Source organism: Camellia sinensis, chromosome 12, assembly GCF_055761805.1.
Source record: "Camellia sinensis isolate YWXY chromosome 12, ASM5576180v1, whole genome shotgun sequence".
NCBI classification, from domain to species: domain Eukaryota; kingdom Viridiplantae; phylum Streptophyta; class Magnoliopsida; order Ericales; family Theaceae; genus Camellia; species Camellia sinensis.
The window spans coordinates 134,048,644-134,075,325 of record NC_138972.1 but is presented as its reverse complement, the minus strand read 5'-3'; the positions used below and the strand labels follow the sequence as shown (position 1 = coordinate 134,075,325).

The following is a 26,682-nucleotide window of genomic DNA, read 5'->3' as shown; positions in this document are numbered from 1 at the left end:
ATGGAAAGTGGCGAGTTTGTGTCGACTACAAGACAGTCAACCGAGCTTGTCCAAAAGACAGCTTCCCTTTGCCGCGCATTGACCAGCTAGTGGATTTGACGGCTGGACACAGTCGGCTCAGTTTCTTGGATGCGTACCGCGGCTACCACCAGATTGCCATGCATGGGCCTGACCAAGAGATCACCTCTTTCACGACTCCAAGGGGACTCTTCTGCTATCGAGTTATGCCCTTTGGTTTGAAAAACGCCGGGGCAACTTTTCAGAGGATGGTGACCAAAATGTTTGCTCCTTTGCTCGGTCGGACAATGGAGGCTTACATCGATGATATGGTGGTAAAAAGCCGACATGAGGCAAGCCATTTGTCCGACTTAACTGAGATGTTCACCATTCTGAAGAAATACAAGCTGCGCTTGAACGCCTCGAAGTGTGCCCTTGGTGTGGGATCCGGGAAATTTTTGGGTTTCTTAGTCACGAACCGAGGCATCGAAGTAGACCCTACTCAGATTAGAGCCGTGCAAGAGTTGAAGCAGCCTAGCTCGACTAAGGACGTGCAGCATCTGGCCGGGATGGCCGCCGCGCTTAATCGATTTATAAGCCGGTCATCAGATCGCTGCCGCCCTTTCTTTCAAGCATTGAAGTCAAAGTTCTCATGGGATGACGAGTGTGACCGAGCTCTGGCCGAGCTCAAAGTTTATTTGTCTTCTCCACCGCTGTTGGTTACACCAGAGCCCGGTGAGGACCTCTACCTTTACCTTGCCGTCTCCCAGCACGCAGTAAGTGCGGTGTTAGTCCGGGCTGAAGGAATCAAGCACCTCCCAATTTTTTACGTAAGTAAGACCTTGCTGCCGGCTGAGACGAGGTACTTGCCGCTGGAAAAGCTTGCGTTGGCACTGATGATGGCTTCGAGGAAATTGGCACATTATTTTCACGCCCATACCATCGTCGTACTGACCGAGTTCCCCCTCAAGGCCTTGTTTGAGCGCGCAGACTTTTCAGGCCGAATTTTAAAATGGGCGGTCGAGTTGGGACAGTTCGATGTGAAGTTCCAGCCACGCACCGCGATCAAAGCCCAAACCTTGGCCGATTTTGTTGCCGAGTTCTCACCTGGCACTCATCCGGTATGCCCGGTCGACATTGCCGAGGCAGATGCTGAGACGCAGACAATGCCAACCGAGGCACAACCAGCTCCCGACGGTCGCGCCGCGGAGTTAGCGCGCACCATCGCCGTTCCCTCAGTTTGCACGGTAATACCTCCCGGTGCTGCGATGACAGAGTTGTGTATCACCAACCCATCCACTCTGTCCGGTACCGCATCATCAAGGGGGGAAGGAATGGTTCCTCACCGTTCAGAACTTGGTGATTCGCCTACGGACTTGGGCATTCTGAACCAACTTGCTGAGTCCGGTGCCGAATCCTCAAGGGGGGAAGGAATGGTTCCAGGCAGCTCAGAACCTGCGGCCGGCTTCACACCGCAACCTGGTGTTTCGCCTACGGACTTGGGCATTACGGACCAACTTGCTGAGTCCGGTGTCGAATCACCAAGGGGCACTGACTTTGAACCGGTCAACACCAAACTTGACACCGCACAACCGAGCAGTTGTGATCCCATTGCCCTTCGCAACTCTCAGGACCCATCTGACTGCTGGAAGCTTTTCGTGGGGGACATGTGGAAGCTTTTCGTTGATGGAGCGTCCAACCGTCATGGTGCCGGCCTTGGTATCGTTCTTATATCCCCGGACGGCCTAACCATTGAGCATTCTATCACACTCGGCTTCCCGGCGTCTAACAACGAGGCTGAGTACGAGGCGCTTCTTGCTGGGCTCAAGAGCGCAATCCAAATGAAGGCTGCCGAGCTTCTGGTATATAGTGATTCCCAGCTTGTGGTTAACCAAGTTTCAGGGATTTATGAAGCGAAGGACGATAGAATGGCGAAGTACCAAGCTCTAGTCAGGGACCATATCAAGCAGTTTGAGGCAATCAGAGTCCAGCAGATTGGTCGGGAAGAAAACAGCCGGGCTGATGAACTCACCGGCCTCGCTTCCATGATAGGTAGCACATCTCCAAACCCCCTGTTGATTGACTTTCTTCCGCGGCCAAGCATTGAAAACGCCGGGCAGACGGATGTACTCTGCGCCGAGCTAGGTCCTTCATGGATAGACCCCTTGATCTCGTTCCTCCGAGACCGGACTCTTCCAGCGGACAAGAAAGAAGCACACAAAATCCGGGTGAAGTCAGAGCGGTTTTGGCTCTCTCCATCAGGCGCATTGTATAAGAAGTCCTTCACCGGTCCGTATCTCAAGTGCGTGCACCCGAACAGTGTGGAGGCCTTCTTGTCCGAAATTCATGAAGGCATTTGTGGCAGCCACATCGGGGGCAGGTCCTTGGCCTACCGAGCTATTTCGCAGGGGTACTGGTGGCCGTGCATGCAGGTCGACGCACAAAAATATGTCCGCAGGTGTGAGAAATGCCAGAAATTCGCCCATCAGATCCATCAGCCTGCCAGGGAACTTCTTCCCCTCACCAGTCCTTGGCCTTTCGCCATGTGGGGGCTAGATATAGTGGGACCATTGCCAACAGCACCAGGCAACCGGAAATTCTTCATCGCGGCCACAGATTACTTCACAAAGTGGGTTGAAGCTGAGCCCTTGGCAACCATCAAAGAGAAAGACGTGAAGCGATTTGTTTGGCAGAACGTTGTCACACGGTTTGGTGTCCCCAAGATTTTGATCTCTGACAACGGCACCCAGTTTGACGGTCGCCTATTCAGAGGATTTTGTGAAGATCTGAAGATAGAATTCTACAACTCCACCCCGGCCTACCCGCAGTCCAATGGTCAAGCCGAAGCATCAAACAAGACTATACTGGATGGGTTGAAGAAACGGCTGGAAAAGGCCAAGGGAAAGTGGGCTGAGGAATTGCCCAGTGTACTTTGGGCATACCGAACAACCCCGCGACGTTCAACCGGGGAAACTCCATTTGCTTTGGCTTACGGCATGGAGGCGGTCATACCCTTGGAAGTTGAAATGCCCACCCTCAGAACCGAGAGTTTTGAGCCCGAGCTAAATGCCGAGGCTATTGCCTTGGAGCTGGACTTAGCGGAAGAACGCCGGGAGAAAGCCCTCATCCATGTGGCCGCCTACCAACAAGAGCTCTCCAAGAAGTATAACAAGACAGTGCACCCCAGACCGTTCAAAGTTGGGGATTGGGTTTTGAGGAAGATTATGGGCAACACCCTGGTGCCAGGAGAAGGCAAACTAGGGGCAAATTGGGAAGGACCCTACAAGATCACTGGTCTGGCCGGAAAGGGGGCTTACCATTTGGAGGATCTAGAGGGAAGAGCTATACCCCGGCCATGGAATGCAGCCAACTTGAAATTGTATTATTTTTAAAGCTTTACTTTCCTCTTTTTGTAAGGAAATTTTTTGGCTTGCAAAGCAGAATGTAATTCTTTTTGTCAAAATTATAGAAGTAATTTTGCTTTAGCACATGGATTCTTGTTTTAATGTTTAGAACGGAGATGGTGTACTCCGGTTGGAAGAGTTGGTGTTTTGTCCAACTTAGGATTCCCAACCGAGATGGTGTACTCCGGTTGGAAGAGTTGGTGTTTTGTCCAACTTAGGATTCCCAACCGAGATGGTGTACTCCGGTTGGAAGAGTTGGTGTTTTGTCCAACTTAGGATTCCCAACCGAGATGGTGTACTCCGGCTGGAAGAGTTGGTGTTTTGTCCAACTTAGGACTCCCAACCGAGATGGAGTACTCCGGTTGGAAGAGTTGGTGTTCTGTCCAACTTGGGATTCCCAACCGTGATGAAGTACTCCGGTTGGAAGAGTTGACGTCTTGTCCAACATGGTATCTTGTCCAAACTTAGCTACAACCGAGGTGGGTATTTCGGTGCATGAATTTGTTTTGTTATGCTCAAATTGCTTCGACCGTGTTATGGACTCCGGTCGACAAAGTGTTCCAATGATAAGTTATACCGAGATAGTTTGCTGAAGATGGAATGGATTACTACCGGACAAACACTTGGCGAAAATTCAAAATTTTTCATTGATAAAGAAATTCATTACAAAAGGTGGGGACAGAGCCCGGTTACATCAAGAGTATTGAAAGCAAAAATACAAAGAAAAGAGAACTAAACTAGGGGGGAGAGATTGGTGAACTCGTCCTCGCCGGCATCAAGGTTGATGGTAGGACTGACTTCTTGCGCACCGGGCTCAGCACTGCCGGGCTGCTCTTGTACCTCGGCCTCCCCTTCCTCAGAATCTGTGTCATCCTCTCCATCTTCGAGTCCTTCCTCGGCCTCCGCTTGAAGCGCACTAAATACATCATTTGCATATGGCACGAGGTAGACCGGTAGTGAAGCCTTGGGAGGATTGGCAAAAACGTCGGTGTCAGAGCCCTGGCCGAGCTGTTCGCAAGCGGATTTCCAGCCAGCCTTGAAGTATATGGCTTGTGTTGCAAAGACTTGCTTCTTGTAATTCATCTCGGCCTCGGTGAAACCCGCGTTGTTAGCAGCCCGGCAAGCCTTCTTCTTCGCCTTCTTCAAAGTATCAACCTCGGCCTGGAGCTCGCTTTGTTTTTTCTCGGCTGCATTCAGTTGACTGAGCAGCCTGTTATTGTCATGGTTGGCCATCTCGAGAGAAGCTTTAGCCCGGCCGAGCTCGGCCTGAAGGCTTTCAACATGGCTGGCAGTGTCGTTGGCTTTTTGCCTAAGCCGGTGGATGCGCTCCAAGACCAAATGTTGTTTTTGAATGGCCTGCACAAAGAAGCAAAGTACATCAGAAAGGGGACCGAGCAAGAAGGACCGAGCAAACACTTGTGAAATGTTAAAAAGAACGCCGACTTACCCTGGCCATCGACTTCACGGAAGATTTTACCAGCCGGGTGTCAGGGACGTGGTCACTGCCTACCACGTCGCCCGGTAGGAGAAATGCTTTGGAGAGATCGAAGGCAAGCAAATGTTCTTTGTCTGCCTTGATCGACGCAGTCGCCGGGATGTCCTGTCCCCGGTGCTTCAGCTGAGGACGCCAAGCGGGCACGGGAGCCGGAGTTTCAGCAGGATGTTCGGTTGTCAGCTCGGTGACAAGCTCGGCGGAGGGATCTGCCCTTGGTCTTTTTCCAGCCCGGCGCGCTTCTCTGGCGGATTGCACGGCAGCTGGAGCTGGAGAAGCAAGGGCTACGACGGCTGCACTCGATTGACCGGCAGCCGGGGAACGGGTGGTGACGCTCGGTATCTCGGCTGAGGTCGCTGTTAGAAGGTTTTTGATCCGAGATCTTTTGGCCATTTCTTGCTCGTCGGTTAACCGGATTAATGGGACGTCTGGTAGGGTTGGATCTGGAGGTGGCGAAGGAGCTCTGAGGAAGTCAGTTACTCTACTCCGGCGCGGAGCAGAATATCTGTAAGTCGGTGTGTAGCCGAGCAATTCGTTGCAGTCTCGGTGACGGTACCTAAGCACGGCCCGAATTGCCTCGACGTTGGGGAATTGGTAGTTGGCTTGCAAGGCTTGGATAGCTGCAAAAGAAACAGGGAAACCGGTTAGTAAAACTAAAGAATAAAGTTAACCGAGCAAGTTTGAGTGGCTTACATGAAGAACCGAAGTCCTTGCTTATGAACCAGCCCGGCACCTCGGCTGTTTCGTAGTTGCCGGACACCCAGAAGAAATCATCATCGTGCATATCTTTGTCCGGGGTGCCGGTTACGATTTTTTCCTTGCCCGGTCTTATTTTCAAGTAGTAAGCCAGGCCGTCACCGGTGTGGCCCATTGTGTATTGCCTCAATATCTCGGCTAGGCCTAAGTTGGTGCCTAGCCGTTGGTTCAATTCGTGTACGCCGTTGATTATTCTATATGTGTTGGTGGACACCTGTGTGGGTGCCAGCCCGGTTCGGCGGAGGAACTCGGTTATGAGAGGGTTGAGCGGGAAACGAAGACCCCCTTCAACGATGGATAGCACGGTGAAGGGGCATTCCTCCCTACCCCAAGGCGTGGTCTCTTCTTCGGCCAGCTCGAGATGGACGTCGGCCGGGACGCCGTAGTCCTCTCTGAAAGCGGCTAGCGCGGCCGGAGTATCCACAAGGAAGCGGAACTTCCCCATTTGTGGCCGACTTACTATAGCCCGGTTGATGGGTTGGGCACGGTGATAAATTGCTGCAGCTCGGTCCTGAGAGGTTCAGGAATGACAGGGGTCCCCTTGGACTCTGCAGGAAAAGGATGGCAAGTGTAAGTGTGTGGTTTCGCTAAGAGAGCTAGACTTCAGCTCGGTCGGTAAGGGGGCCAAACTACCTCGGTTGTCTTATTAAGGAGCTCGGTCGCCCAAGCAGACCTGATGTTAGCCCGGTTAAGCGACCAAATCCTTTGGTTATCTCGGTTTTTGCCATGATTGGAACAAACACGTTGTTTGCCCGGTTTGGCTAACTTTTTGGATCAAAAGAAGGCCCAGAGCCTGGTTCACCCCAGTTCTTCGATGTTCTTCAGGAAGACGAAGAACACCAAGAACAGTGGGAGGTTTAGGACGTTTTCTATGGTCTAAGCCCTAAAAGCTACGTTTTTGGGTCCTAATGTGTGCATCATAAGAGCAAATAGCAACATAAGAGAGATTGGGTATCTTACCTGTGAAGGGCTGAAGGTATTCTTCCCAAACACGAAGAATGGCAGGGTGGCAGTCGAGCTTGGGCTTGAGAATCGACAGAGATGGAGGCAGCAGTAGGGAAAAAATGGAACGATGGAGGGCGAGTTTGTACAGGCGAAAGAGACCGCCCAAATTCAAAATCTGACAAGAACGGCGGGTTGCTTCTCGATAACCAATAGGAGCTCGCCACGTGTCCCCATTTATGGCTTTGGCAGGACTGAAGCGACGGGTTGAAAAGACGAAGAGCCAGCCGAGCTACTTTCAACGAGAATAGGTCAGCCGAGGAGTATAACCGGTCAAATCTGCGGACATTTACGTCAACTAGCTCGGACGAGGTGAATAATCCCAGTCACGCTTCCGCGGACGGAATTAAGGGGCAATTGAGAGGGTGATTTATGCTCCGGTGTTGGGCCGAGGTATAAACCGAACAGGTTGAGGGCCCAGCAGAGCATTGGGCCGAGATGATCGACTGATCACCCGGAGATGGGCTACCAGAACTTGGGCCGGGCAGAGTTTGGACTGTGTGCTGCCCCGAACCGTGCAGAAGGTGCTCGGCCAGGAAGTGACCGGTCAGACCGGGATGCTCGGTCCGAGGATTGTCGAGACCAGACAGACCGAGAGGCCGGCGCTCGGAAAGGCGCGGTCAGCCGAGGTAGTTGACTGACCGGCGAAAAGGCCGACCAAAGGAGGAGCCCGGGTTAAGCTTTGCCGAGATGCCGCCTAGCCCGGTCCTTCATTCGGTTATCCGGTCAGGCGCTTAAGGTATGAAGCATGGTACGACCGAGGTAGGGCAGCTCGGCTGCCGAGCTCCAGCTATGCTGGCAGGCAGTTGGGAGCAGGTGATGAACGGCATGGTTTATGCTGACAGATGGGATAGCAGAGCCACGTGTCAGGAGATAACAGGGAGTGGATATGGGGCACAGAAGGTATATAAGCATGTCTGCGCCCCTCCATACGGGACAGACGAACATACCTGTAAGAAATCCTTACACCAAAACACTCTCCCTTCTCTCTATCTATCCCCTGTGTGTGTTCTAACTTGATCGTCGGAGGGGTTTTCCGGCCACACACCGCCGGGTAGCTCACCGTTTTTGTGCTCGCAGGTGATCGGACAGAAACGGAGCTTGGAAGAAAGGAGTACGGGCACGCCGGAATATTTGCTCCCCGTACAGTAATTGAAATAGTTTCTCCAATTCCATAAGAGCTGGTTTGAACATAATTGTCCTTGTCATTCAAATGTTGATATTACTGGTACGTATTTGTCCTTCCGTTACCATATGGTTGAGGTGCGATGGTAATGTCGAACTAGTGTTAGATAGTATGTTACGGTGTAATGTGCATGTGCATTATACAGTTTCTAAATGGCAGATGGACCTGGGTATGCAACTATGGCATGCTCTATACAGAAGTTGAGATGCTGACTATGAGTTTGGGAACTATGATTTGCCACAATGGGATTATGCGTGGTTTGATGTATACAAAAGTTGACATGCAAAGACAATGAGCACGTCGACCACGTATTTAATATGGCATGATAAAAGATTAATTTGCCATTGCCAGTTTAATTAGAATTGTGGAAACACCATTTGACCATAAGATAATATTACATTGGCATTTGATTTGTTTAAAATAGTGGCAACTGGGTTCATGTTTTGCATAATGACACTGAATTGTAAACAGACACCCAAACATGACAAATACATTGTCATTCCGATTATTATTTGGCACAGACAGTTTTGGGTGAATGTTTGGCATGATGTGCACAAATTTGAAATCAAACGCCACACATTACTGTTACAGTAAAGCAACATGAAATTGATGGCATAATATAATGACCACGGTGGTTGGATGTTTAAAATGCAGTATGTGATTGTTCAACAGTGGGAACAGAAATGGCAGCTGGGTTAGCTAAAAAAGAATATCCTGCCAATTTCATTATACCAATAACAGAAAGTGAATGACTGATTAAAAAAAAAAACTGGAAAATAATTCTGAAAACAGAATATGCTACTCCAACAGAACCCCGGTTTGTTGGAGGAAAAATGAAATCATATGGCAGACCATCTATAATGGCTCTTTGCATGTCTTCCTGTTGTGATTGCCCAATTTCCTACATCGTCCACAACGTATACGTTGCATTACCTCGCCTTTAGATGGAATTCTCTTGCGTTTGGGCCGACTGGGAGGACGCTTGGCCGTCTGCGATGCTATCAAACACTCAATTGGGTTAAACGTCGGCCTGTCCACTGTTGGGATTGGGTATATAGTTCCGCTATAAATAGCTCGAAATGTATCAATGAAAAATGCAGAGTCTATCGAATCGTAAATGTTTCTCCCACTATTACGGAATGCAACGACCGCATGGGAACACGGGAAACCGTTTATCTGCCATTGAAAACAAGAACATGTTTGCTTGATGACATCAACCAACACCGATGGGTGGGAGTGGACCTCGTACACATCATCATTAGCCTGGCTCACACACCATGCCTTACTGTCGTTATATGCTGCCACCAATTTTTTCTCCATTTTCGGGCATATTACACTGGCCCATTTACTGCATTTAACTCTACGATCCGACATCTGCTCCATTATTTGACCCCTTATCATATCGACCAATCTAGTGATAGGAAGATATCAGGCCTCGCCGACCCAATTGTTGAAAGATTCAACAGCGTTTGAGCACATCTCGCCGTACCGTTGGCCCCTAAAAAAGAACCCAAGTCAACGTTAATAGAGCATAAATTGTAACGACAAAAATAAAGCGTAATGCAACAACACATGTGGGAATTAACAAATACGCCATAACCCATTAAGCGGACCGTGAAGTACCTGAAATACGCATTACACCAGTGTTTCGGGTGCAAGTCTTTCATAAAATCTTCAATCACAGCTGGGTTGGCCTTCTTCAATACCTCCAATTTCTCATTAAAACAAGTAACAGTGGGCGCATATGCACATTTCCGCAACTTGCGCATCAACCCAATTTTGTGTAATGCATTAACATATTTCATTCGATCCCGCAAGTTCATTTGGAGATGCAACAAACAATATGCATGATGCGCCGAAGGAAAAATTATTGGCATAGAGTGTAATAATCCGACGTGGCGGTCAGATATGAAAGTTAATGTCCGTCCGCCCCCAACAACTTCTTTCAAATTACGAAGAAACCATTCCTAATTGGCTGAATTCTCAGAATCAACAATAGCAAAGGCTACTGGAAACAATCCTACGACCAAACATGCAACATAAAATAGTTTGCCATGAGTAAAAGTTATACAACCATCCACACAAAATAAGTATGACACATTTGGGGAAATAAAATGAATAAGCCTACCATTGTGTTTCACATTACAGTTCAGTTTAAATTGTGGACACCCTATTTCAATGTTGTTAATTTTTTTTTTTCAAAAAAAACCTCATTTGGCACATATGAAAAATGAAAGTAGCTGTTTACTAGTACGTGCACGTAATATGAAAATAATGAAATAAGATAACTCACCATTACCTTGATTGGTGTCTTTAGCAGTCGCTGCAAGCAAATTACCTTTGAATCTACCTTTCAAGAACGTTCCATCCAAAAACAGCAGAGGACGGCAGTGATTGAACCCATCTATACAAGCGCGGAATGATATGAAATACCTAACGAAGCTCCTGGTTTTTTGGTCAAACTCAAGGTTAATGTAACTTTTTGGGTTTCTGCATAACAGAATCGCTATACCATCTGAGTTGGTTGAAGGACGTCGCGTGATCCCCATACACTTCACCTCTCGCTTTCTCAACACCCAACCATGCCACCCGGTAAGTAATGTCCAAACCATACTCGTTTTTCAAATCAAACACAACATCAGTGGGGCGCGTCAATGGCTGATCACGCACCCGATCTGCAACAACGGTAAACACCAAATCAGACCCCGTACGAGGGTTCCTACAAGTACGTACAACAGCCCCATAAGTATGCACACTATCGAACCTCTTAATACATAACACCTCGCTTGACGGTAACATCCTCGCATGAATTGACCACAAACAATCTGTTGACGCCGCAAACTTACACACTACTGTAATTCGAACAGAATCATTTTTAATGTACTTGAATTGAAATCCACGTTCAACGGTATACTTACACAAAACATCATGGAATTCAGTTGGTCCACCATCAAAACATTGTCCTACATGGGTAATTCCATATGCCCATTGCGCTGACAAAAACGTCTTCGATTTGTTCGGACAATATGTAGGTAACAAGTCCATCTGGTCGTCCACCCACCCATCCCGACTAACATCTTTGGAAATTCCCCCATCCTCTGTATAATCCAGCACACCACAATTACACCCCACGCCAACACTATTTTTCTGAATCAGGACATCAATGCGATTTATCCTAAACGACTTAGCAAGGCAAAAAATGTTTTGAATATTATTGTCGCTATCCACCTTAAACTTCTTATACCCGGGAACATCGAACAACATACACACCGTACTCGGCACCAATCCATCGAACTTCCTGCAAATATCATCAACAATCTTTGCGAATGATGAATCCTGATGCAACCGAATAAGAACATTTACTAAACCATACGAACACACCAACAAAATCCCACCGTCCATACCTGTACACATTTGGAGAACCCATTACTGTGGCAAACATACCCAGGAAACAAAATAACAGAACAGTTTTTGTTTACATGCAATTGGTATAATAGAAATGGAGGAAACAAAAAAAAAATAAAAACAACAACCACACACCTGCTCCGAATTCTTAACCACAGCAGTGCCAAACACAGGAAAACAACACCTTCATTGTACAATTACAGTGTGAAGAATAGTAGTGGTCACCGGGAAAAATGATGCCCCTCACCGGGAAAAATGGTGCTCACTGTTTTCTGTCTACAAAAAACAATGGTGAAAACAATGTTAATCAAGAAAAACACTGGTAATAAATAAGAAATGGTAGAATACAAATGTTAATCAATACAACAACAAAGTTAATCAACAAACAGAGCAACGAAATAATGTTAATCCATAAAAATGGTGGTCACCGTTTTTGGTTAGATCATAAAATTGGTGAAAACAATGTTAATCAATAATAAAACATCCCCACAAAAGTTGACATTATCAAACCCTATGAAAATCATAATCAAATGTCTAAGGAACCATTCACCAGAAGGGTATTGATGTAAAAACAATGGAATCAAATTAGCCCCCCAAAAATCAGGCAATATATCAGGACTAAATGGCATACAAAAAACTTAAAGGATTAAATGGTTTAACTTTTTACAGGATATGATTTATGGGTAATTTTTCCCAAAATTAAGCCTTATATTTTTCACAAAAAAATATCAAATATCAACATTTACCCTTTGATAAGAGAATTTCTAAATTGAAAACATAACAGAATATGTAAACTCATTTTCAATTGAAAATACAAACAGAATATGTAAACAAATTGAAACACAAAAGTTTTTCAAATTATTAGGGTTGCTCGCGGTTTGGCGGTTCGGTTGCAGTTAAAGGAATTTTAAATCTGTCATCCGTCCAAAAGTAGGCGGATTGAAAAAAATCAATCCACAACTATTCGGTCGTCATTACACATGCATAAAAAATGCAAATTGAAACACAAAAGTTTTTCAAATTATTAGGGTTGCTCGTGGTTTGGCAGTTCGGTTGCAGTTAAAGGAATTTTAAATTTGCCATCCATTCAAAAGTAAGCGGATTGAAAAAAATCAATCTACAACAATCCGGTTGTCATTACACATGCAAAAAAAATGCAACAAATCTATCTGATTCGATCAATTTAGACGAATTAGAATATACGCTAAACCCCCTAATTTGTGTAATTGGCCCTTGAATTTTTTTACATGTATAATCCTCCCTAGTCCAGATATCTCCTCAAATTCCTCAGTGACAAACACTATAAAAAGCCAATAAAAAAAACCCATCCAATTATATAATTCCCTCCCTAAACTTTCTTTGAGGAAATCAAAACAAAAGTCTTTTATTAGCCAAAACCACAAAACATCAAGACCACCCGAAAAACAAAAACATAAACAAAAAAACATGAGTTATTACAACCAACAACAACCCCCTGTTGGTGTCCCTCCTCCTCAAGGTAAACCCCCTTTCTTCTTTCTCTTTTTTTTTTCAATTCATAGAAATTCATTTGATTTGATAACAATGAAATTTCAAGGAAATTTGTGTAATGGGTTGATTGGATCTGGTTGGAACATGGGTTGATTTTGGTTTTGTTTTTGTTGATATTGGTGCTTTTGGTGTTGTGGGTTATATAGGTTATCCTCCAGAAGGGTATTCGAAGGACGCTTACCCTCCACCTGGGTACCCTCCGCAAGGGTATCCTCCGGCAGGTTACCCTCCACAAGGATATCCACAAGGCTACCCTCCTCAAGGTTACCCTCCTCAGGGCTACCCTCCCCAGTATCCACCCCCTCAACAACACCAACAAAGCGGCGGCGGCAGTGGTTTTGCTGAAGGCTGGTACGCCCCCTAACCCTCTCTCTCTATATCTGTATGTATGTATGTATGAATGTTGTTATGGTGAAAAAATGGTTCTAAGATGGCTCAGATCTTTGATCTGAGTTGATAACGGGTCAACTCGCTCGGCTATAGCACTGTTGGTGGTGGTTTGGGGCTTCTTGCCCTTTTTGGGTCGGTGTTCCCAAAATGCCCTTCTTACAGTGGGTTGTTGGAGGTTGTTTCTGTCAATTTTAATTCACTTGGAGATAATGAGGTTTGTCATGTTGACTTAATCTACTATTATATAAACAACTCAAGTTTTTGTTCAAATTTTGAAGGAAAGGAAGTAGTATTTAATTCATTTAGGCCATATGGATATTTGAATTCAGTGAAAATGCCTAGACTTCCATTTGATTTTTTCTTCTTCTTTTTATTATTGAAAAATTATAATGCAAATGGGTATTTTGGTAACAGGGTTGTGTACATTTCTACCTAATAATTATTTATTATAATATAGTGTTTTTAGTGGGGAGTGGTGGAACCGTGAGACTTGAAACCAAAACCAGAAAACAGGACCCCAACCTCTGTTACCTACTAATTAATTAAATGATAGAGACTTCAAATAAATATATAATTAATTGATGGTAAATGCAATAGAGCTTAGTAGTAGTTTGCTTGTTGTCAAGTAGTAAGCAGACATAAAATACAGAGCGTAAGTCATTTATAAAATATGAAAACCACGAGCCTTGTTCGAATCAGTTTGAACTGGCCCTAGCTGTCAATTTGGTGAGTCATTTGCTTAGTGGATTATTAGGTACAATTCCTGGTGATTCTTTTGTTTCTACATATGAAATCCCAAAAATGTTGATTTTAGTTTTAATAACTAAAGCAACAGCTTGGTTTGAGTTTTCTAAAAACACTTTTTAAAAAATTCTACTTTCTTGTTTTTAGTATTTTTTTTTTTGTTTTTACTATATTTTTTTAATATTTTAAGCAATTTTTTTAATTTTTAGACACACTTCACGTAAATACACTTGAAAAGTATAATTTTTGTGAAAAAAATCTTTAAAAAATTCACTAAATACCAAAAAAAAAAAAACGAAAATTCAGTATATTTTTCATATTTTTGTATATTTGATAATTTTTTAAAATATTTTTTCACAAATATTTTATTTTTTAGACATATCTAAGTAAGATGCATCTAAAAAAGTAAAAAAAAAATGCTTAAAATTTTAAAAATATTCACTAAAAATAAAAAAACACGAAAAACAAAAAACTCAATTTTCAAAAAACTTAATTCTAAAAATTCAAACCAAACACACTGATCGTTGTTCTAGGTTGTGACAAGATTCAAGAAACAATGTTTAAGCATTTAATAATTAAGTTGTTTTGATTAGTTATCTATAGATGCTTAGCTGGGATTTTTGGTTTTGCATACGCTGTTTGCACAGTTGGTGCTCTTTTAGTGGCATTTGATAAAGGAACATGGATTCATCAAAAAAGAAGTTTTGTACAAGTTAGAGTATCTCTAATGGAGCTCTCAAAATACTTGTCAAAGCTATGATTTGGCAATAGTGACAAAATGTGAGTTTCTAATGGCTCGCTATTCTATTTGCCAAAGATGGCATATGTCATTTCTGTTCTCAAATTTGGCAAGTAGAATAGCAACTGCCAAACATGTCACATCAGCAAATATGAACAGATTTGTTGCTCCAAATTCAGTTAAAAAAACAGAATTGAAACAGTAGAATAGCAACTGCCAAACATGCCACATCAGTAAAAAAAAATTTCTAATTTTTCAATTTTTTTTTTTCATTTTTTATATTTGTCTAGTCGGGAATAATATAAATATATAATCTTTTTTGCAAATAGTTAAAAAAAGGTCATAAAAGACAAAAAATAAACAAAAAAACCTATATCCAGACAACACTTATAAACTTGGAAAGAAAGTTGGTTGAGAATTGCCAAAATGGCAAGTGACCATTAGAGCACCATTGTTATAATTTGACAAAATAGCACTATTCATTGTCAAATTATAGCAATAGCAATGGTATTATAGCAACAACCATTGGATATTGTTACTAGCCAAATATTTTTCCCAAGAATATTTACTGAGGCTTTTTATAATCGTAATTGCCTTCAGAAAATATGTTCAGAAAATATATTTTTCCCAAGAATATTTACCGAGGCTTTTTATAATCGCAACCCTGTGAAAATATGTTAAACAAGAGGCACAAGTTAAGGAAATATTATATTCAATTTAAATAGTCCTGGGTTTCTCTATAAAACATCTTAAATTAACTCAAAGATGATGGTTTGTTTGCGTTGCAACAAAAATGTACATGATGAATATGCATGGTGGGATTTAAGCTTGTGCTGAGCTTGTGCCTGTATAGGTTGCCGAGAATTTAACAATGGAGAAATTATATGATATGGTCCTAATTCAATTTGAAAACTTGTGCAGTTCAAGAAATGTCCTTATCAATATAAATTTTCCAGGGATTATCTATGAAACTTCTTAGATTAACTTGACGATGATGCTTGGTTTGCCTTGGAACTTAAATGTACATGATGAATATGCACAGTGGGATTTAAGCTGTGTAGGACTTGCTTCCATATCGGTTGCAAAGAAATTAACAGTAGGGAACTTAGTTGATATGTTTGTTGGGTAGTTCCCACTACTTGTTCTCAATGGCTCTTGATCATCGATTGTATAGGTTTTTCCCCCTCTTTTGGGGGTTATTTGGTTCGAGTGTAATTCTAGAGTTTTTGAGGATATTTGGACTCTTTATGGGGCATAGTATGTTATTTGTCCTCAGTTGGGCTTCAATTTTTCCTCCTTTTAAAGGGATTCTGTTATTTTTTTCTTCTAAGGATTGGAGGGCAGTGTACGATTTGTAATGGTGACTTTGATTTTTTGCTCTTCTTTTTTTTTTATGTTCTATCCTTCTTTGGCGGACTCCGAGTCCCACTCGTCATACTTCTTTTCGTTAATATTTTCTTTTTTGTTGCTGATTCAAAAAAAGATAAAATGAAAAGAAAAAGGCTGATATGGTTATAATTCAATTTGAAAACTTGTATAGTTTGGCTGCTCTGTGCTGTTGCTGCCTCCTCGATGCATGCTTCTGATGAGCGTTAGAAGTTTGGTTGATTGATTCATCGGCAGACATGACATTGGGTCCTCAAATATGGGCATTCACTAGTGTTTCTGCCAATTTCTATTTCTCATTCTATCAAATAATTGGACTTGTTGGAAATGTACCTTCTTATTCTTGTGGGTTTTTTACTTTGGATTTGAACTCTCTGGTTTGATTACATTAGGTATATGTATACTGTGAGAGAGAAGAGATTCTGATTTGTTATATGGAAATACATTGGATTGGACAACTTTTTTTATCTTTAGAATTTATGCTTCATTGTGATTATTTTTTTGTTAATTTCTCTTGAATTGAGGGTGCTTTTGGTCATAGAAGGCTGGAGAAGGAATATTTGGCTTTTTGCCCCATTCGAAAATGCTAACGGCCATTTATTGAGTGATTATTAGTTTTGATATATGCATGTAAAAGGTGTATAAACACGAGTAGAAATATTTAAAACATGTAAAAAGTGCACTTTAATTTTAACTGTTTTGATATTATCTCTCCATTAATAACGACAACCCCATAGGAATGTTGGTAGCATGACCCCTCTTTTTTCTTTTTCCGTTTGAAAGGAATTAAAGATTGCTTTTCAAATGAGTATTTTAATTAGTTCTTTAATAAGTGCAGGAGCAGTATGAAGTATACACTGCTGAAAGGAAATGGCCTTAAAAGTAAAAAGGTAACCTTTTTTAAACTACAAAAAAGAGACTACGGGTATGTTTGGTTTGGTTTTGAGAGGGTAGTTTTTAAAAATTATTTTGGAGAAAGAGTTTAGAAATTTTTTTGATTTATTTGGTTGTGTATTTTGAAAGTAGTTTTGGAGTGTGGGAGTTTAAAATGATTTGATATTTTATTGTAACTGAGTAGATGTGTGTAAGAGAAAAAGTAATTGAGAAGGAGAGAGGAGAAAGAAAAAGTGATTGATTGATGTGTAAGAGAAAAAAAGTGATTTTAGAAATTATTTTAGAAAAATTACAAACTAAACAAATTTTTTAGATTTTTTTTTTTAAAAATCACCCTATAAAGCCAAACCAAGCGTACCTTACATCTCACTAGCAAATGTGTAACTCAGGGTTGTGCCGATTTCTGTAACAACCGCGATTGAGAGCCCGAATCGAGCTCCCCCGAATGCCTCGGAACGACAAAACGACGTCGTTTCGTCGTTTTATTTTTTTTATTTTTGCAATCAGAAGTTCAGAAGAAGACGAAAGAAAGAATGAGAGAAGAAGAAAGAAGAAGAAAGAGAGGGGAGGCAGATGCGAGGGAGGAGGCGGGGACGGGGGGACGGAGGCAGATGTAGGGGGAAGAGGCAGGGGGCGGGCGGAGGCGGCGAAGCAGAGGCGGAGGCGGCGATGGAGGCGGGCCTGCGACGATCGGACAGAGGCGACGGCCGGCGGAGGGCGACGGCGGAGGCGGGGCTCGACGATCGGGCAGAGGCGACGGCCGGCGGAGGTGGCGAAGCAGAGGCAGGGGGCGGCCAGCTGCGAGCCTCCTCTCTCTCTCTCTCTCTCGGGGCACAAATTTTTCGAGGCACAAATCTTTTCTCTTTCTGTAATTGGATTTTTTGTTAGGCTTCAGTGCACTTTTATTAATTCGAGAACTACTTGTTGAGTTGTTGAGTTGTTGTTCCCTGACTATGGAATAATAACTCATGGAAGCTACTGAGTTTGCCACAGCGTGAAAGAATTTTATTGGAATAAATTAAAGAGTAATGTTAGAAATTCTAACTATTTTATTAAATATTTTATCAAATGTCTGGGGTTTATATGAGACTCACTATGTGAGATATTTAATAGAATATTTAGTAAAATATTTAAGATTCTTAGCATTTTTCTAAATTAAATCATTAATCATTTTAATTTGAACAAAATTTTGTTTTAGTTTTTGCCGTTAAGATTTTGGGCAAAAAAAATAATACATGTGAAATTAGAGGGATCAAAGTGAACTTTAGAATAAATTATAGAGATTATTGGTATAATTTGTTAATTTTTAATTCTTGTGTGGGAATTGTTAACACGGGACCTTTTTCAATTTAAAATGCTAACTATAATTGCTAATTACAATTGATGATAAAACTATATTGAAACTGTATGAGCATGAAATAATTTTCTCGTATAATCCTGTTGATCAAGTTTGCACTCCTCCAAACATTGTCATTTTGCCACCTGAAAACACAAACGTGAGCTAACCGGCGGGTGTGTGCCGGAAACCCCTCGGATGCTTAAGTCAACAACTAGACAATAAACAATAAGTTCTTTATATTCTAGATTAAGAATTGTGATACCTGTACATAGGTCATGCTATGAGCTTTTATAGATTCTGCCCGGCACAATCCTAGTAGGATTCCAACTCTCCTTATAAGAGTTCTCCTAGGAATCACACTCTCAATGAAGAGTGTCTATCCTGATAATACTTTACTCATTATCAACCAAGTGAGATGGTTTGCACAATCTTAGTAGGGCTCTACTCTCTTTAACAGAGTGAATTACATTTTCAAGGATAATGCATATTCTGATAACACCCTACTCATTGCCAACTAAGTGAGATGGCTATTACCTTGCTTGGCTCGCTACGCTTAGCAGAGCTACCTGGCGCAAATACCCTGACCGGGCCGCACGATCACCAATTGCTTTGAATCCTCTCACCGGGCTACCTCTAGCTCAGCTTCCTATATGTGGCCGACATAGCACTTTGGCTCGCCCACTGACTGCAACTGGAGCTCACAGACCGGCCTATCAACCATTGTTCCCACACCGAGCTATCCTGAGCTCATAACTTGGCCCACAACGCGACCCAATATTCAGAAATAATGCTTCATAGCTTGGCCCAATTTGGCTATACAAATTACCCTATCAGAAACGCAATTTGTAGGCCAAAGTAAAACTTTATTAAAATGAGAGGCCAACTATATAATTTATTAATTTTATAGTATATGTTTCTATTCCTCTTTTGCTATCAAAAGAGTGAAGCTTTTTGTGAGGACATTAATGGGTAGGTTCATGGTTTTGAAAATTGGATAGGATCGGTCGGTTTGACCGGTTGAGCTGTGAATTGGTTAGAGTTTTGATTTGGATATACCCCTTAAACCGTTCTAACATAAGGACTAACATATTTATAGAGAATCGAAAAAATAGGTGGTTGGACCGCCGAACCAGGTGACTCGGGGATGTATCAAGCGAACCGGCTGAGTTAAAGAAATTAAAAATGGGCAATGATACATATCACTAAAAGTAGTGCTCTAAAACACCACTAGTGAGTTGGCACACACTTAAAAAAAAAAAAAAAAAAAAAAAGCAGAACAGCAACACTGCCAAAATTAAATTAACAATATTTTAAAACAAATTATTATATTTTTTAGTAAAAAAATATTAGGAGAAATATTTAAGATAATTTGATATTTTTCAAAAAATTTTAATTTATAATTTTATTACTTATATTTTTATTTAAATATAATTTTAATATATTTATTACGTCATGGTTCGATTCCAGTTCAACCCGACAGTTGAATCGGTGATTTGTCCGCCTAATTACTTTTTCCATTAATTTATCGGTTCGATTTTTAAAACATTGGATAAGATCATTATGGTTGGTGTCTCACTATCTCTCGCTTGAACTTTCTATCATGGATTTCTCTTTCATGGTGGGTGTCTCTAACAACCCATTTGGATCTGGATTGGGTGATTTGAGACGAAAAAACAAGAAAGAAGATAAACGATTTAAAGAAAAAAAAAAAAAAAAGGAAGAAGAGAAATGATTTAAAGTAAAAAAAAAGAAAAGAAAAGAAAGAAGATGAGAGGGTAATTTATAACGAAAAATTGGGCCGAGCCACGATCCTTTGATTTCTGTTGTGGGCCGAACTAAAGGACCGGAGTGTGGACGTCGGGTAGCTCGGTCTCTTTTTATCTGAGTACCAAACTGGACAAAGGCGTTGATCGAGCTACCTAATACTAGGCCCAAGGGTTGGCCGAGGTGTTTGGTATGATGGAGAGCCGAGCTAAGTGTAGCTCAGTCGATGCTTCTATTCCATTACTTAGTTAAGCACAGGCCCAAAATAACTTGGTTGACCGCAATATCAGCCGAGGTAAAGGGGTCAGCCAAGGTAAAGGTGTCAGCCAAGGTAAAGGGGGTGGCCATCTCACTTGGCTTGCAATGATGAGGGTGTTCTGAGGGTAAGCATTATCCTTGGACATGAGACTCCTAGTAGGACTCTGCTAAGGAGAGTTAGAGTCCTACTGGGATTGTGCAAACCATTTCACTTGATTGGTAGTGAGTAGGGTGTGTGATTCCTAGGAGGATTCTCATAGGGAGAGTTGGAATCCTACTAGGATTGTGCCAAGCAGAATCTATAAAAGCTCATGACCAGACCTTTGTACAGGTATTCCAATTCTTACTCTAGAATAGACAGAGTTTATTGTTTATTGTCTATTGTCTAGTTTCTGACTTAGGCATCAGAGGGGTTTCTGACACACACCCGCCGGTTAGCTCACATTTGTGTTTTCAGGTAGCAAAGTGACGATGTTGGGAGGAGTGCAAACTTGATCAACAGGATTATACGAGAAGATTATTTCTATGCTCGTACAATTGGTGCTGTCTGTGAGAATTACACATAGAACAAAACCTTTTGATCGAGTTTTTCTCTCTAGTTGAAATCAATGGCACACAACGAAGATTTTTCGCAACCTGCTATAGATGGGCAAACTCCGGAAGGAGGTGAGAGGCCTGAAGGTTTACCTTCTATCCCACCCATGGCGGAATTAGATCCCCAGCGAAGGAATCCGCGGAGAGAAGTGAGAAAAAGACAGGGCTCAAGTCCACCCCGCTCTCAAAGCCCTGATAGACAGAGGCGGGAGATGGATTCTTAGGTTCTCGAAGATCGCGTAAGGAAGCAAGACGAAGTAATAAGAAGAATGGCGGCTAACATAGAGTCTATGAAGAACCAGATAAAAGGCAAATGGGTGGTAGCAAAAGAGAGGCGCAAAGGCAACACACACTCTTGCCACTTAGAAGATCGTGACAGACAAGTCACACTATCACAAACTGAAAGTAGAAGCCTCAGGTCGGGCAATACACAATCATAGACTTCTAGGACACGCTACTCCAGGCCTGAGAGAATGAGGACTAAAAGGGCTCGAAGGAGAGAAGACACTCAGGCTCGCGACCCCCCGCAGAGCCTCCGCACTACAATGATTGGCTCCTAGAACACATGGGGGTGTCGAGGTTGGAATTCCAGAGCCACGCCTTGCCTATGAACCAGCAGACAAAGCGTTAGCAAAGTTGCAGAGCTCACCATTCATTCCGACAATAGAAAACGCGCCATTACCCTCAGGCTTCCACTAGTCCAAATTCACTACTTATGAGGGGAAGTCAGACCTCTACATACACTTGAGCCACTTTTACCAGGTTATGGCCGTGTATCGGCGAAACGAGGCTCTAATGTGTATCATGTTTCCTTCCAGCCTTGGTGACCTGGGTTTAGCGTGGTTTGAAAGGTTGCCAAAAGGTAGCATAGCTTTGTGGGCGCAACTAGCGGAGGCATTTGTGACCAGATTCAGAGCGAACACCAAGACACTAGTGGAGATTGACCAGCTTCTCTCCATAGCCATGGACGAGAAAGAAACATTGAGGTCTTACAATAACCGGTATTGGGAGACTTTTAATCAGATTGGAGATTGCCCTACAAACTTAGTTATCGCACAGTACAAACGAGGTTTGTTGGCTGGCAATAAGTTGAGAGATTCAATGACAATGACGTCGCCCCTTACTATGGAAGCCCTAATAGAGAGAGTGCACCAACACATCCAGGTAGAGGAAGATAGGGCGCGCACCGAGGAAAAGTTCGACACAACAGCGATACCAGACAAAAAGCCTTTGGCGAGAGTTAACACGGTTGACAAGGAGAACCGATCGTGCAAGAGTCTTTGCCTGACTAGGCGGCAATTAAGAAGTTTGACCGGAATAACCAAACATTTAGCTCTCTTCAGCGGAGATCAGGATCTAGGCTGAAGAACATTGGCCAGAATAATCAACTTTGAGCTCTCTTCAGTCGAGATCAGGATCTAGGCTGAAGAGGTTGGCCGGAATAACCAACACCTCGCTCTAGGTTGGCAGGAATAACTAACTTTGAGCTCTCTTCAGCCGAAATCAGGATCTAGGCTGAAGAAGTTTGGCAGGAATAACCAAACATTTAGCTCTCTTCAGCCGAGATAAGGATCTAGGCTAAAGAGTGGTTGGCTGGAAAAACCAACACTTTCCTAAGCCGAGATAAGGATCTAGGCTACAGGAAGTTGGCAGGTATAACCAACAAAACTTTTTTGCATCCTTTAGCCGAGATCAGGATCTAGGCTAAAGGCGGTTGGCAGGTATGACTAATAAAACTTTTGCACTCTTCGGCCGGGATGGCAGTTACCTCGGCCAAAGTAGGTTGGTAGGTTTGACCAGCAAGTTTTTTGGATTCTTCAGCCGAGATGCGTATCTCGGCCAAAAAAGGTTGGCGGGATCAGGTAAGGCCAAGCTAATTAGTTTGGCTAGACATGTAGTCAGAATGATGCAAAACATTGAAAAAGACAGTAACTGAGCAAAGAGATCGAAATTTTTCAATACAAAAGGTGGGACATATAGCCCGATTACACAGAAAGAATGTCTTCTAGTGCGATTGCGAACTTGAAGGATATAAATGTTGAAGGCAAAATTGCGGGGCTAGCTGTTCAAAATTTTGAAGGTACATAATGGTTGTAGCAGGAGAACGAGGATAATAGGGGCACGTCACGTATTCTGGGAATGACGTCGTATCAAACATGCCAGATTAATGGAAGGATGTGTTGAACAACTGACAAGGCTTGTTGGGGCCAAACGAGCTGTGAAACCAAACAACTTTTTTAGCTCGGCAGAGTAGGGCGTTCATTAGCTTGGCTGGAGGAAAATAATCCCAATCATGCTACGTAGATGGAATTATGGGGCAATTGAGAGAGTAATTTATAATGAAAAATTGGGCCGAGACATGATCCTTTGATTTCTGTTGCGGGCCGAACTAAAGGGCCGCAGTGTAGACGTCAGGTAGCTCGGTCCCTTTTTATCTGAGTACCAAACTGGGCAAAGGCATTGACCGAGCTACCTAATACTAGGCCCAAGGGTTGGCTGAGGTGTTTGGTAAGATGGAGAGCCGAGCTAGGTGTAGCTCGGTCGATGCTTCTATTCCATTACTTAGATGAGCACAGAGTCGAAATAACTTGGTTGCCCGCAATGTTAGCCGAGGTAAAGGGGTCAGCGGAGGTAAATGTGTCAGCTAAGGTAAAGGGGGTGGCCATCTCACTTGGCTTGCAGTGATGAGGGTGTTCTGAGGGTAAACATTATCCTTGGACATGAGACTCCTAATAGGACTCTGTTAAGGAGAGTTAGAGTCCTACTGGAATTGTGCAAACCATCTCACTTGGTTGGTAGTGAGTAGGGTGTGCGATTCCTAGGAGGACTCTCATAGGGAGAGTTGGAATCCTATTAGAATTGTGCCAAGCAGAATCTATAAAAGCTCATGACCAGACCTTTGTACAGGTATCCCAAATTTTACTCTAGAATATATAGAGTTTATTGTCTATTGTCTAGTTTCTGACTTAGGCATTGGAGGGGTTTTTGGTACACACCCGCCGGTTAGCTTACATTTATGTTTTCAGGTGGCAAAGTGATGACGTTTGGAAGAGTGCAAACTTGATTGACAGGATTATACGAGAATATTATTTCTGTGCTCGTACAGAAGAGAAACGATTTTTTGGTGCATGTTACTTGTTTGGATAAGTAAAAAGAAGAGAAATGAGAAAAATGAAGAAAAGCTAATTTCTTTAATGATTTAAATTTAAAATTAAAACAAAATAATGGTATTTTTTAAATTTAGATAAATTATACTCCAGACTTCTCTTAAAATTTAGAAAAAACACAATGAGTCTTACAATTTTAACATAACAATGTTGACCTTCCGTTTAGTAAGATTAAAGGAACTGAAAATAATACAAATAACATGAAAACATAAAGATAAACAAAATAAAATATAAATTTTTAGTGTAAAAGATATTATAACATTATTTTTCAATCAGGTGACTAAGAAAATTTTGATGAAAATAGAGCCAACTATTACATGAATTAAAACCTTAGAATAACTCAATATAATTATTTAAACTTGTAGGATTTATTATATTTTGTTCAAAATTTAAGAAAGATGAATATAATTTTTTTTAAAAAATATTTTTTACTAGTCTTGAGCAGTCATTTTGCAGATGGGAGTCCAGTCTCATGTTTGTTGGGACCATCTCCATCTCCATCTCCATCTCCTTAGAAATCCAACAAATATAAAATCTCGAGTCCACATTAGTTCGGGATTGGTCTAGACTACAAAAATTCCCAAGCAAGGTCCTTTTAGTGATAATTTGCTTCGCAAAATTTATGATGGGCCATCGATATTTCCACAATTGACCTACTTTGGTATTCTAAAAAGAAGAATGTTAAAAACAGTCTTAAAATTTATTATTAGTGTTAAAAAAAATATACTTAAATATATTAAAATCATAATTTTGTTAACATGTTATAGGGCTTATTGATAGTCCTTACGATTATTGTTAACTTGACAATAATTGTGACGTCTATACGATTTTACCTTTCAATTGTTGCATTAGGTTTTGCTGACTCTATCTAATTCACTAGCCGACTAATTCACTAGCCGACCTTAAAGCAAGTCATCTTTTCATATTAAAAAAGAGGGAAACCTTTTTTTAAAGATATCTGATATTAAGATTTTATAAGATAAAAAATATACAATATTTTTATAATAGTTAAGTGTCACGACCTAAACTCGCTTCTATAGATTTGAATGATAGACAATTAAAATTCAAATCTCTTTAATTAATTACATGTTAATTATTATACGTGATAGGGTCGTCACATTAAGGTCCCTCAATATTTCTACAGAGAAAATTTGACTCAGAGAAATTTCTCCCCGGCTCAAAGAAATTTCAATTTTCACAAGCAAAATTTTCTGATTTCACAAAGAAATTTCAAAATTTCTCTAAATCGGATGAAATTTCTCTAAGGCGGGTAAAATTTCATTGAGTCGAATTTTTCTGTGAAAATGTTGAGAGACCTTGGCTAATAAAAAAAAAATATCTTGGACCTCTTCAATTACACAAAGTTGGAGAGGAATGTTTCACTATTTTTTTTTATTTTTTATTTTTTATAAAAAAAGACCATGAATCTACTAGAGTAATTTTTTCTAATGCTAAAGTAATTATAAAAAATTAGGAGTGTTCGCGGTTCGGTTGCGACTAGAAAACTCCTCATCCGTCCGTCGGATTGATGGATGGACACGAATCGATTTTGGATAATAACCCAACGTAACATAACCAAAATATTATCAAGTAAATTGTCAAATACCAATAATAAAAACATAGAAGAAAATCATGCATTATCAAAACCATTTCATTACTTTTTTTATTAAAAAACTATGTAATTTGATTTTTTTAAAAATGACAAAATTAAGTGTTATATTTTTCACACAAAAATACCAAATATTAACATTTGCCATTTGATAGAAATATTTTCAAATTGAAAACACAATCGAATATCTAAACTTTTTTTCAATTGAAATTATAAACAGAAAACTCAAAGTCTTAAAAATTACTAGGAGTGCTCGCTGTTTCGCAATTCAGTTGCAGCTAAAGGAACCTCAAATTCGTCATCCGTCCAAAACTAGGTGGATTGGAAAAAATCAATCTGCAACTGTCCGTTCGTCATTAAGCATCCGTCCAAAATGCGACAGATTGGTTCGATTGGTCTGGGTGGGTCAGAATATCCGCTGCTCACCCCTATAAAAAATTGGTCATTAATAGGCCTAATTGGTATAGAGTATTAGAAATTAAAAGTTGATAATCATAAAGTAGAAATTAAAAATATCTCTCTTTAAACTTTTATTAGTTAAATTGTTTTTGTCTAATAAATTGTAAATCGAAACTGCACCAAACAATCTAATATAAATTCTAAATTATTAAAATAAATTATAATAACATATTTTAAATTGTAACAAACATCCTATTGTGTAGTGAATTTTGTTGAAGAGAAATTGTGACCTAGCCTCTCAATTGGTGACTTCTGCCGTATAATCTACCCGATTTGTGCCGCAGCCCAATCCGTTGTGATGTGTTCGCATAGTTCCAGACACATCTCCTCTTACTCCAATCCAGGTTTGTGTGAGAGTAGGGATGGCAATTTGAATCCGACTTGACGGGGACTCGCCTCCTCGACTCTGATTAGAACGAGATTTCCCTAAAAATTACCCCCCATAAGGCCGGGGATGGTATTGAAAATTGAATCCCTGACAGTTTTCGGGCTAGGACGGGGATAGGTTCCCCCGTCTCCGACCCCGTTCCAAATAATCCCCAAACAATTTCCTAAATATATATATAT

At 41.6% G+C, this 26,682-nt stretch overlaps 3 protein-coding genes across 3 annotated transcripts; 1 reads left to right on the top strand and 2 right to left on the bottom strand.

Annotated features, from left to right (window-relative positions):
* Positions 1 to 8,692: 8,692 nt before the first annotated feature.
* LOC145803884 (uncharacterized) lies at positions 8,693 to 9,220 on the bottom strand. Its single transcript, XM_082897269.1, has one exon. It carries the CDS (start codon positions 9,218 to 9,220, stop codon positions 8,693 to 8,695), a length of 528 nt encoding a protein of 175 aa, XP_082753395.1.
* Positions 9,221 to 10,306: 1,086 nt separating this feature from the next.
* On the bottom strand, positions 10,307 to 11,239 carry LOC145803883 (uncharacterized). The gene has a single exon (XM_082897268.1). It carries the CDS (start codon positions 11,237 to 11,239, stop codon positions 10,307 to 10,309), a length of 933 nt encoding a protein of 310 aa, XP_082753394.1.
* A 1,183-nt stretch (positions 11,240 to 12,422) lies between these two features.
* On the top strand, positions 12,423 to 16,489 carry LOC114269322 (uncharacterized). The gene is made up of 3 exons (XM_028210628.2): positions 12,423 to 12,740; positions 12,919 to 13,123; positions 16,186 to 16,489. The coding sequence occupies exons 1-3, from the start codon at positions 12,689 to 12,691 to the stop codon at positions 16,229 to 16,231; spliced, it is 303 nt and encodes a 100-aa protein (XP_028066429.2). The 5' UTR covers positions 12,423 to 12,688; the 3' UTR covers positions 16,232 to 16,489.
* The last annotated feature ends 10,193 nt before the right edge of the window (positions 16,490 to 26,682 follow it).